This window comes from Cinclus cinclus, chromosome 3 (genome assembly GCF_963662255.1).
Source record: "Cinclus cinclus chromosome 3, bCinCin1.1, whole genome shotgun sequence".
Taxonomy (NCBI): domain Eukaryota; kingdom Metazoa; phylum Chordata; class Aves; order Passeriformes; family Cinclidae; genus Cinclus; species Cinclus cinclus.
Window position 1 is genome coordinate 506,769 of NC_085048.1, and position 12,931 is coordinate 519,699.

The 12,931-nt window shown below is 52.3% G+C and overlaps 1 protein-coding gene across 8 annotated transcripts in view; it reads right to left on the minus strand.

Moving 5' to 3' along the window:
- DTNB (dystrobrevin beta) overlaps positions 1-12,931 on the minus strand; it is a 105,805-nt gene that overhangs the window by 77,857 nt on the left and 15,017 nt on the right. For all 8 annotated transcript variants that reach the window (XM_062488352.1, XM_062488349.1, XM_062488351.1 and 5 more), the window contains exons 7-8: positions 12,744-12,910; positions 6,092-6,216 (exon numbers count right to left, since the gene is read on the minus strand). In XM_062488352.1, the coding sequence (XP_062344336.1) occupies positions 6,092-6,216; positions 12,744-12,910 (292 nt within the window). The remainder of the gene's footprint in view (positions 1-6,091; positions 6,217-12,743; positions 12,911-12,931) is intronic.

Consider the following 12,931-nt stretch of genomic DNA (forward strand, 5'->3'; position numbering starts at 1 on the left):
GCCAAGGAGGAACGCAGGGCTGGCTCCTTGTGAAGTACAGGAGGGTTCTATGCATTGTTCTGGTAACAGGGTGATTGCAGCCCCATGGCTGTAAACACAGCTCTCAGGGGTGATAATTTAATGGTCATTATATCAAGATTGGCCCCTCCTGTACCTGGCTGGTGTCACACACTCGCCATCACTGTCAGGGAGCTGCCCTGTGGCACCAGGGAAGGATCGTGGCAAGGTCGACGAATTAATAATGAGAATTCAAAATAAATCCAAAATAAACCCCCTCAGAAATCAACCCCAGCGCTGCGGGTTCTGTTCCATCTGCTGGGTGATATCCCAATATCCCAGTGCCCCTATACCCCAATACTCCAACATCCCAACACTCCAAAATATCCCAATACCCCAACACTCCAATACCCCAGTACCCCAATACCCCCATATCCCAGTACCCCAGGATCACACCAGCCCTCCCCAGCACGGATCCCTCCCCTGTGCACGTACCCAGTGCCTGCCATGCAAACACATGACAGGAGCTCAAAATGCAGCCAAGCTCTGTTCTGGCAGGGACAATCAGGGCAGCTGCAGCACAGCAGGAACAGCAGCTCCTGCTCCAGCTCCAAGTCCTGATCCTGTTCCTGCTCCTGTTTCACCTCAGCTCCTGCTCACAGCTCCTGTTCCCAGCTCCTGTTCCCATCTCCAGCTCCTATTCCCAGCTCTGTTCCAGCTCCAAGTCCTGCTCCTGCTCCTGTTCCCATTTCAGCTCCTGTTCCTGCTCCTGTTCCCAGCTCCTGCTCCTGTTTCAGCTCCTGCTCCTATTCCCAGCTCCTGTTCCTGTTTCAGCTCCTACTCCTATTCCCAGCTCCTGCTTCCATTCCTGCTCCAGAGTGGAACAGCAGAAAAAATGCTCCTGGAAAAGCAAACCCACAGGTTGCTCCTGCCATGGCAGGGACACCTCCCACTGTCCCAGGCTGCTCCAACCCCAATGTCCAACCTGGCCTTGGGCACTGCCAGGGATGCAGGGGCAGCCACAGCTGCTCTGGGCACCCTGTGCCACCTCCATAACACTTTAAAATCAAGGATTTGCTGACAGATGTTTGCATGAGGTGGGTCCAGAGTCATATCCCATAACCCCACTGTGGTGATGGAGCACTTGAAACGATTCCTCCCAGAAAAAGTGATCCATGCCAACACCATCTCTGCTTTAGCAGATATACACAAAAAGAGGCACCATCATTCTCCATCTCACACTCAAGGGCAGCCTGTGAGCTGTATTCAGTGACCTGACACCTAAACCCAAATATGATTTGCATGGAATTACTCCAAAAGCCAGGAAACTCCCACCTGGACACAGAATCCCAGAAAAGGGAGGAGAAAGGAGAAAGGGGAAAGGAGAAAGGAGAAAAATCCCTCCCAGCCCATCCAGTCCCAGCTGTGGCTGATCCCCTCCTTGTCCCCAGCCCAGAGCACTCAGTGCCACATCCAGGAATTCCTGGGACACCTCCAGGGATGGGCACTGCAAAGCTCCCTGGGCAGCCCCTGCCAAGGCCTGAGCACCCTTTCCATGGAGAAATTCCTGCTGCTGTCCAAGCTGAGCCTGCCCTGGCCCAGCCTGAGGCCATTTCCCCTTGTCCTGTCCCTGTTCCCTGGCAGCAGAGTGACAGCTACAACCTGGAGGAGGATGCAGGGATATCAGGGAATGCAGAATGCACCAAACCAGCAGGAAATTGCAGAATTTCCATTTTTTGCTATTACTGACACAGCCTGGCTGCAGGAATGCAGGTGAAGGTGGCTTCAGAAACACTCACTTATTCCTTGAAATGTGAGGGAAGCAAATGCCAGATTCCCTCAGGGATGGACATCCAGGGTTCCAGCAGTGGATCCAGCAAAATCCCAGACTCTGAGGATCCATTAACATTTTTGTCTGCATTTCTCCTATCTCCTAAAGCAGTAAAAAACACTGAGATAACAGAGCTCCCATCACACAGGGAGCTGACTGGAATTCTGAGTGCCTTTAAAAACGCTCCTGTCCTGTCCTGGTGTTAAAGGTTCAGTGGTGGAAATTCCAGCACCACTTGGGTAATAGATTCTAACACTTAATTTCCTTACATTCACTATTAAAAACATCTTGTTTTGTTGCCCAGAGCAGCTGTGGCTGCCCCTGCATCCCTGGCAGTGCCCAAGGCCAGGTTGGACATTGGGGCTGGAGCAGCCTGGGACAGCGGGAGGTGTCCCTGCCATGGCAGGGCTGGCACTGGGTGGGATTTGAGGCCCCTTCCCAACCCAAACCATTCTGAGATTCTCACATTTTCACATTTCATATTCATTATTCTGAAGGTGTCTGCCTTCAGCTCCTGCTCCCTGTCGTCTGTTAAGCCCCTATGCCAACGCCCAGGATTATGTTTAATTTCTCTAGGACTGGTATTTTTAGAGACATCCAGCTACTCCTTAACCTGTATTCCTGGAATCCTTGGCTGGACTCTGCCCATATCCAGACATCTCCATCTACCTCAAGTCCTTTGGTTGTTCCCAGGGTTTTCCAACCAGAGTCTCTCTTGTTGATCCTCCTGGGTCCTGTCACCATCCTTGGTTACAAAACCACCCTGAAAATGCACATTCAGACACCTGCAGACCACAACCTCCAGAATTTGCTGTTGAGCCACTCTGCCCAGCACATTTTCTTTTCAATTGGCTTCATTCCCAAAATTTTCTCATTCTCCTCTATTTTACATGTTCTCCTCCTTGTGGAAATGAGTGTTGTTGGCACAGAACTCTGCAGGGCTCTGCTTGAAAGCCCCTTCCTTTTGCAGCTCCATTGAGGCCAGGGAGATAAACAATTTCCATGAGATAATGGAACCCCAGAATGGATTGGCTTGGAAGGGATCTTAGAGCCGATCTTGTTCCAAAACCCCTGCCACAGATTCCTCCTGTGTGGGTGGGGCTTTGTTTATTGTCTTCTCAATCTTCCAGTGCTCCTAATTAACACACGATGGCAACAACCTCATGTCATTAATGCAAACGAACCCTGCAGAAAGGACCCTCCGGGCTGGGGGTGACCCCACCCCAGTGCCCATCCCTGGCACTGGCACCAGGTCCCTCTGCTGCCAGCTCAGCCGGGCAGATTCCCCTGCCCAGCTCCAGCTGTGTCACAGCTGGCCCTGGGTGACCTCATCCCCCTGTCCCCAAGCAGTGACATCACCTGGAGCTGCTTCCAGGGCCCTGGGACCTCTGCAGTGCTCCCAGACACATCAGAGCCTCAACTGGGAAATGACCTCACAGTGCAGCTGGGACTGCAAACACACACAGGGCACTGCAGCATCTGCTGGGTGACCCCACAGGATCCCCAGACCACTGGGGATGGAAAAGATCCCCAACACCATCCAGTCCCAGCTGTGCCTGATCCCCTCCTTGTCCCCAGCCCAGAGCACTCAGTGCCACATCCAGGAATTCCTGGGACACCTCCAGGGATGGGCACTGCAAAGCTCCCTGGGCAGCCCCTGCCAAGGCCTGAGCACCCTTTCCATGGAGAAATTCCTGCTGCTGTCCAAGCTGAGCCTGCCCTGGCCCAGCCTGAGGCCATTTCCCCTTGTCCTGTCCCTGTTCCCTGGAGCAGAGCCCGACCCCCCCTGGCTGTCCCCTCCTGTCAGGGAGTTGTGCAGAGCCACAAGGTCCCCCCTGAGCCTCCTTTTCCCCAGGCTCAGCCCCTTTCCCAGCTCCCTCAGCCTCTCCTGGGGCTCCAGCCCCTTCCCCAGCTCCGTTCCCTCGGGAAGGTGAATTCCTCCCCACCAGCTCACTGCACCCTCACTGCCCCTGTGCCAAACCACGGGCTGGAAATACTCCCAGCAACTTCTAACTCATCGTTTACATTCCTTGTTACTCATTTTTGTATTTCCTCCCTCCCTCAAAGTGCACAGCTGGATTTTTTTTCCCTTCCAAGCCTTGTTTTCCCTCAAACCTTTGGCCAAGTATTGTTAAACTGCCCCTAGTTATTAATATTTTCATTCTTTACTTACTCAGCTGGAGCAGATCTCAGCGTTTGAGAGTCTCTCCCTCAGCATTTATTGGTAGGTGCTGAAGTTGTTGTTGGTGCTGATTCCATTACACAAATCAAATACAATCAACCCCTGTCCCTGACACCCCAGGAGTGACTCTCTGGGGCCTGGAGTAATTCCTGCTTGGAGCTGAATTCCATCACAAAACCTCCACTGGCTACAGCCCCTCTCACACCCAAAACCCATGGTAGGGGGGAGGTTATTGTTATTTTTGTTGTTTCAATGGTTCACAGAGGCCCAAAGGCCTCATGTCCCTTACATAAACCCCAGTGGGTTCTTTTTGTGATTGTCCCTGTGATTTGGCACTGGATATAGATCACCTGCTGCCACAATTGCTGCACCAGGTCAGTGCCTGGTGTTCCCAGAGCTGTCCTTGGACCATCAGGCCCTACTTCCTGATCCTTTGGCTTTTTAGGGCATTGCTTTTTACATTTAATTAAAGCTGTCAGCACAGAGCAGATGTCTCTGAGCTGCCAAGCTGCTGCCAGGAGTAACCGGGCAGCTTTCCCAGTGCCTGCAGGAGGTGTCCAGTCCTGTCCCCGTGTCCCTGTCCCTGCAGGAGGTGTCCAGTCCTGTCCCCATGTCCCTGTCCCCGTGTCCCCGTCCCTGCAGGAGGTGTCTAGTCCTGTCCCCATGTCCCTGTCCCAGCCCTGTCCCCGTGTCCCTGCATGTTCCCAGGGCCATGCACTCCTCCTGTGCTCCTGCCCCTCCGTCCTCCAGCCCCTGGGAATGGGAATAATGGGAATGGAAACGGGGAATGGAAAGAACCATTGGGAAGGGATAGGCAATGCTGTGGACAATGGACTGCCCTGTCCCTGGCACCTGATGAGCCATTTGTTTGGAGAAGGGGATGAATTCCCGAGGAGAACCCACTCCAGCTCTGTACTGAGCAGCAGCAGGACTGGCCCCTGAGCTCTTCCCAATTTCCAGCTGCCCCAAGGAAACCAGAGCAGAACTTCTATTCCTTGGAATCAGATGGATCCCTCACTGCAGGGCACCAAAGCAAGCACTGGGACAGGTGGGGAATCCTCAGGGAGGCAGGAACTGGAGGGGACAAGCACAGAGCAAAGCAGGAATCAGCTCCAAGCTGGGCTGGGAGCAGCCCAGAGCGGGAGCTGCTGCTGCAGGCCTGGAGCTCTACGCTGCTCACACCAGGAAGCCACACTACAAAAAGCTCTGCAGGTCTCACCTGTCCAGCACTCGGGCAATTTAGCCTGCAGCTTTTCCTGAAGGCATGCCACACTGTTAAAGGAGCGAGCAGAAAAGGCAGTCAATGGAACCATCGGGCTCTGGGAAGCGCCAGAGCAGCACAGCCTGGCTGGGATGGGCACAGGGGAGAGGAGGGACACAGAAACCACTCCCTGAGCAATGTGGTACTCAGGGTGTCAAATAAAACCAGGGCAGCAGCAGCTCCCCTCGCTCTCAGCCTGCAAATGGCTCCATCCTCATGGAAATGTAATGTAATTGCACTTTCCTGGAGCTACCTCCCAGTGCTGCCCCTCCTCACTCTCTTCTACAGACGTGAAGAATTTTTCTCCAGCCTCTGCAGGACACCGGGATTTATTTGGAGACTGACTTCAGTTTGTTTGGGTCTTTTCCTCTCAGTTTTTACTTTCCCCAAGTGGGGAAGCAGAGTGACCTGAGGCTGCTCAGACCAACACCGGTGCAGTGGCTTTCCATTCCAACCATGTCACAGCGAGGTCACCATGGCACAGCAGGGTGACAGCGAGGCCACGCAGAGAGGACAGGGCTCCAGGCAGCACCAGGAGCAGAGCCCTGCGATGTGCCCGGCACAGTTGCGTTGACATCGTCTGATTTACAACAAATGAGAACACGGAGCCTGAGCCGAGGCAGGGGTGAGCGAGAGGTGCCACAGGTGGGCACAGGCAGTGCCAGAGCCGCAGGCAGGACCTGCACCAAACACCTGCAATCCTCACCTTGCTGGAGGAGACTCCTCACGCCACCTTCGGGTGACTTCCCGGTGCCGCATTTCCAGCACGGAGGTGAAAGCCCAGCATGGCCGGAGCAGGGGAGGGGTCAGGGGTACTCACACGATGTGGGCCAGGTCCAGGGGCTTCTCGGGCTGCTCGGGGAACAGCGGCCGGGGCGGCTCCCGGCTGGGCACGCAGCCCAGGGATTTGCTGATGGCGTGGCTCAGCTTCTTGGCCGGGGATTTCTGGGGAGGGGAACAACCACAGGAGCCAGGTGTCAGCAAAAGTCATCCGCAAACACCGGAGGTTTACGCCCAAAAAGGAGACACGGGAGTCCCTTTTGCTTTATTTGAATAAAGGGAGAGGCCATGGGGCATTGCCCTGGGATAGCTCAGATTTTTGGAGGATGCAGCCTCCTTTTTATCCTGATTTCCCTCTCTCTTTCCCCTTTGGGGTACTTGAGAGGCACAGACCTCCCAGAACACCTGATACCTGAGATTCCCCTCTAATGTATAACCCTTCTTTTAATTTTTAATTCTTATAGAATTCATAGTTTCCCCCCATTGCTTCTTTCATATTTCAATATCCAATTCCATTTATCATCAAACCTACGGTTTGTTTATAAAGGCAAATATATTTTTCCATTTATCAATCAGTGGAATCCATCCCATTGTTTCTGTTATCTCTCAGTGCTGGTTTTATCTACTAGCAGACCCACAGCTCCTTTTAAAATACAAATCCCTCATTCCTCCCAGTTCCTCATTGGGAAGGGCAGGGTGCAGTCACAGAGAGGAGTGACAAACAACAGAGGGGTAGGAAAGAGCAGCACATGCACAAATAGCCAGGTTTGTTACAGAATTCCTGGGAAATCAGGGCCGACACTGCACTGGGAGCGTTTAAGTGCTCTGCTACTGACAATTGAAAGTTTAACCAAATGATGTAAGATTAGGAAACAAACCAATTACCTGGGGGTTCTTTCAGGAATTAAACCCATCCCATTAAGGGATTGTGACACTCACTCTCTGAACACAGAGGGGCCATTCTGAGGGGAGGAGCAGCCACTTGCCAATTTTCTGTCCTTTACAGGCAAAGCCAAGGTGGTGCAGAGTGCTGGGGATGACTTTATCTCCCAACTTCCCAACTTTTCCCAACTGCCCTCAGTTGTGCTGAAGGGCCTCACAGGATCAGTGATGCTGGTGACAAGTTCTGCCACACGCACAGGAACGGGGACCCGTCCCAGGCCACGACCATAAAATGGGGTTTAAATCCCACAGTGACTTACAAAATTCAGGCTGAAAATGGCATTGCACTCACTGAGCTCCCAGCAGTGACATGGGAAGCCTGGTGATGGTCTTTTCCAACCCAAATAATTCCAGGGCTCTGGGAGCTCAGACATAACCTGGCAGCTGCTTTTGCTGCTCTCACTTCCTGACATGCCTGCAAAACATAACCCCTGGCTAATTACTGCTGTGGAATTCATTACTGCTCCTGTACAACATCCCAAAGTGGAACTGGGACCAGCTCTCAAGGGACATTCAAGTTAAAATTCAGATTAACATTGGTTCAAATAGGAGCCCAGGACAGGAGTTACAGCAAATACCATCACTACCTAATTGCTGACAATTAGCACCATTTATTAGCAATGGAATAAATTCTTCCTGATGTCCAACCTGCCCCTGCCCTGGAGGTGCAGCCTAATTCCTTTCAGGTTCTGGAATTTTTATTTATCAGCTGACAGCTCCATCCTGGGAAGCAGCAGAATTGTGTGAAGGCCCTGGAGAGCAACTCATCCAAGAGGCTCTGGATCCCAGGGAACTGGCACTTGGTCTTCCCAGTATCATCAAATCCTGCAATGGTTTGTGTTGGAAGGGACCTTAAAGCTCATCTCATTCCAACCCTGCCCCTTTAACTACTTTGAAATCCTATGAAAAGCACAATTTGATTTTATATCACTTACTGACCCCACAGAGAATTTAAATTATGCACACAGATGTGATTGTTCCAAACTTAAAACCATAGTTTTCCTAAATTAATTCTTCCAACGCTAAAAATGTCCACAATTACTTCTCTCTGAATTTGGTAATTTCTCTCCCACAGATCTGAGGGACTCATCATGACCTGGAGGGACAGGACACAGGGAATGGCTCCCACTGCCACAGGGCAGGGCTGGATGGGATACTGGGAATTAGGAATTGTTCCCTGGCAGGGGGGACAGGCCCTGGAATTCCACAGGGTGGAATTCCCAGAGCAGCTGTGGCTGCCCCTGCATCCCTGGCAGTGCCCAAGGCCAGGCTGGACATTGGGGTTGGAGCAGCCTGGGACAGTGGGAGTTGTCCCTGCCGTGGCAGGAGCTGGCACTGGGTGGGTTTTTGAAGTCCCTTCCCACCCAAACCACTCTGGCACGCCACGATTAAGCACTAATTAACAATTGGGAACATCTCTGGGATGGATCCATGGCTCATGAGCCCAAGGGAGTCAGGCACAGAAATGGAAAATGGACACGAGGCCTCCCTGGCCCTCCTGGAACTGAGCTTGCTCCAGAATGCTCAGTCCCAGAGCAGCTCCTTCCCCTGCCCTGCCTGTGCCAGGCCACGGCAGCCGTGCCAGGCTCCTCCTCTGCACTGTCCCCAGTGCTGGGACACTCCTGGCTCCCTGTGGACCCTGCAGTGCCAAGGGCAGCAGGGACAGCCCCGAGCTCCCTGCAGAGCTGCACCAGGGAAGGCTCAGGTTGGCTATTGGGAACAATTCCTGCCTGGAAAGGGCCCTCCAGCCCTGGATTCCCCATCCCTGAAGGGATTTAAAAGCCCTCGGGATGTGGCACTTGGGGACAGGGGCCAGTGGTGGTCTTGGCAGTGCCAAGGATGGCTGGGCTCAATGGGCTCACAGGGCTTTTCCAACCCAAGTGAATCCAGGATTCTGCGATTTTTATAAATTTTACAAAAATCCTAGAATCAGCTTCCTAAGATCCCTTCTTCAGCAAACTCACAGCCTTTTCCATATCCACACCTATAAATGAAGGACACTCACCTTTTGCTCACATCCATCAACCAATATTCAAATAAATGCTTCCCACTTCATTCTCTTCCTGCATGGAATAAGGGTTTAGGGAATGAAGATTTCTTCTAAACCCCTCCAGGGGTGGGCACTGCAAAGCTCCCTGGGCAGCCCCTGCCAAGGCCTGAGCACCCTTTCCATGGAGAAATTCCTGCTGCTGTCCAAGCTGAGCCTGCCCTGGCCCAGCCTGAGGCCATTTCCCCTTGTCCTGTCCCTGTTCCCTGGAGCAGAGCCCGACCCCCCCTGGCTGTCCCCTCCTGTCAGGGAGTTGTGCAGAGCCACAAGGTCCCCCCTGAGCCTCCTTTTCCCCAGGCTCAGCCCCTTTCCCAGCTCCCTCAGCCTCTCCTGGGGCTCCAGCCCCTTCCCCAGCTCCGTTCCCTTCCCTGGACACGCTCCAGCCCCTCCAGGGCTCTCCTGTCAGGAGGGGCCCAGAGCTGTCCCCAGCACTGGAGGTGTCCCAGCAGTGCCAGCACAGGGGACAGGCACTGCCCTGGCCCTGCTGCCACCCCAGAGCTGGCACAGCCCAGGGGTCACTGGCCTCTTGCCCACCTGGGCACACCTGGGCTCGAGTCCAGCTGCTGGCACCAACACCCCAAGGCCTTTCCAGCCTGCAGGGCTGTGCATGCCCTGCTAGCCCAGTCCCAGACTATGTGTGCCCTCTGCCAGGAGCTGTCTCAATCCCGATCCCAATCCAAATCCCATTCACAATCCCATTTCCCAATCCCATTCCCAGGTCACTCAAGATCCCATGCAGGACCAGCAGCTCCTGGGGCTGGGCACAAACAGCTCCAGAGCCCCTAAAGCCTTTGGGACCACTAAAGAGGAAATAATTTAGGATTTAGGAGGCAGGGACAGGGGGGATTGAGCCCCAAAATCTCCCTAACAGCTCGTATGGCAGCTGGGAGATGGGAGGGGCTGCGTGTGCTCCAGATCCACGATTATTAATAATAATTCCCATTATTATCCCATGGAAACCCTTCCCAGCAGAGCCAGGGATGCCATGGCACAGGAACCCACACACCTTTGGTGGGGTGTGCCCAAAGGCACAAATCCCAAATATTCCATCTTGGTCAGCAGGGGAGGGGTCTGAGCTGACAAACCCCCCCCAGGTGACACCACAGGGACACAGGGAGGGGTGTCCTGGTTATTCCAGCCTGGAATTCACAGGGACAGATTGTCCCAATGCCAAAACCAGCCCAAAGCAATCCTCAGGCTCCTGCTGGGTGTACCTGACCCCTCCCTGCCTGAAGGTTCTCCAGTGAAACCAAAACTGAAACAGCCCAGAAACCAATTCAAGGTTTTCACCCACCCAAACAGGCCCCGAAGAGCAACGCGTTCATGCATTATTAAAAAGAACTTTTTTTTTACCTGAACTTATCCATATAAAACCACTATGGTTACAGATTTCAATATATTTCATCACTATGTTAAATATATGGATATATATAAAATATCTCAATATTATGGGTAACAAAAAATTATCAAAGGTACCTCGGAATTTCAGGAAAAAGAAGCTATAAGTATATAAAAATAACATAATATTTATAGAAACATTAATGTTATTAATAAGTATACCAATCATATTTATCACAACCATGGAGATATTTATTATTAAGCTCATTCTGGATCGTAGGGCTCCAAAACTTGGCAAATACACCAGGCAAGCCTGAATTAGACTGAAAAGCCAGGGAAGAACATTTCTTGTTTCACTGCTGCCCCTGGGGTTTCACCCCTGGAGTTACTGCAGAGTGAACTCACCAGGGGCTCACTGAGCCACCAACACAAGCCAAACACAAAATAAGATTTTTTTTTTTTTTAATTAGGCCTCAATTTCAATTTTCATAAAATTAACATGAAACATTTGGGGAAGTTAAAAAAAAAAATTAAAAGGATGGCACTGGATGAGCTTTAATGTCCCTTCCCACCCAATTCCATGTTTATATCATTTAGATGTCTCTTTGTATTAAAAATCCCAGCCTGGGTTGATATGCATTTAAGGGAATAATAACCTACTGTTAGCTGGGATTAAAAATTCCAGAAGTTTATTATGCACAGAGTTATAATAAGGACAAGAGAATTTTCCTTTGCCTCACAACTCCCGCCTGGTATTCAGCCCAATTTTCTAAATTAAACAGTAATGCTATAATGGCTCTTCCTTATGAAGAAAACTATTAATTATAATCCTATCATCATCTGAACTTCTCTTTGAATAAGTGAAAGGCTGGGCTTAATCTTTTGCCATAAAATAGGTTTTTCTCCATAAAATTGTCTATTATTCCTTGAGCTGTGATTATCATCCTGCCATCAAACTGCAAAGATCCTTTCTGTGAGGCTTCTTCATTCAGAATTTTCCAAGCATATATTTCCAGCTGGCAGGAGAATAAGAGAAAAATGCAATATTGTCACAGTAATGCTGTCTTTAAAGATGCCACTGGATGAGGGTCCTGTCCAAGCACAGAACTCACGGTCACTGCTTTGGCTTTCTGGGAAGAGCAGGCATTACAACAACAGCATCATGTGGAATTCCAGGACCCCTGAGGCTGGAAAAGTCCTCCAGGATCATCCAGTCCCAGCTGTGGCTGATCCCCTCCTTGTCCCCAGCCCAGAGCACTCAGTGCCACATGCAGGAATTCCTGGGACACCACCAGGGATGGGCACTGCAAAGCTCCCTGGGCAGCTGTGCCAGGGCCCTCTGCCCCAGCCTGGAACATTCCAGGCTATTGTGGGGACCCAGGGGATGGACCTGGAACTCAGCCTTGTTGAGTCCAGCCATGGATCCATCCTGTCCCAGCACATCCCAGTCACGGATCCATCCTGTCCCAGCACATCCCAGTCCACGGATCCATCCTGTCCCAGCACATCCCAGTCATGGATCCATCCGGTCCCAGCACATCCCAGTCATGGATCCATCCTCTCCCAGCACATCCCAGTCCACGGATCCATCCTGTCCCAGCACATCCCGGTCATGGATCCATCCTGTCCCAGCACATCCCAGTCCACGGATCCATCCTGTCCCAGCACATCCCAGTCATGGATCCATCCTGTCCCAGCACATCCCAGTCCACGGATCCATCCTGTCCCAGCACATCCCAGTCCACGGATCCATCCTGTCCCAGCACATCCCAGTCCACGGATCCATCCTGTCCCAGCACATCCCGGTCATGGATCCATCCTGTCCCAGCACATCCCGGTCATGGATCCATCCTGTCCCAGCACATCCCAGTCCACGGATCCATCCTGTCCCAACACATCCCAGTCATGGATCCATCCTCTCCCAGCACATCCCAGTCCCTGGGGCTGCCCAGGAGCTCACCCAGGGTGGTGCCCTCGATGCCCAGAGCATCCCTGAAGGTGTTGGACAGGACTGAGCCAGCCCTGAGCCCACTGGTGCCCATTCCCAGCTGGGTGTGCCTCCATCCCCAGCTCTCCCAAGTTGATCCCAGCCAGGAATAAACAATAAACCCAGTCCAACTCTCCTTTGTTTTTTGCAGAACTGTAAAAGCCCCACAGAGCATTTCTGCTCCAGATCCTGAAAGCTCCTGAGGAATCAGCCCAGAGAGGCTGCTCCATATCCAGCTGCCTAGAAGGGACATCCCTGCCCAGGAGGAATTCCCTTACCCAGGAGGAACATCCTTATCCAGGAGGAATGTCCCTGCCTAGAGGGAATACCCTCACCCAGGAACAGTGTCCTTCCCCAGGAGCGAGCCCTGGCCCTTACCCATGAGGAGTGCTCCTTCATCTGGTGCTGGTTGCTGTGGGGGCCGCTGGCATGGCCCCTCCAGAAGCAGCTCTGGCACAGCTGGTAGTTGTGGCACTGCTGGCAGCGGTACCTGAAGCCCATCATGCTCTCACAGTGGCAGTACGAGCACTCCACAGGGTGGAAGACTTGAAGACAAGAAAAAAAAA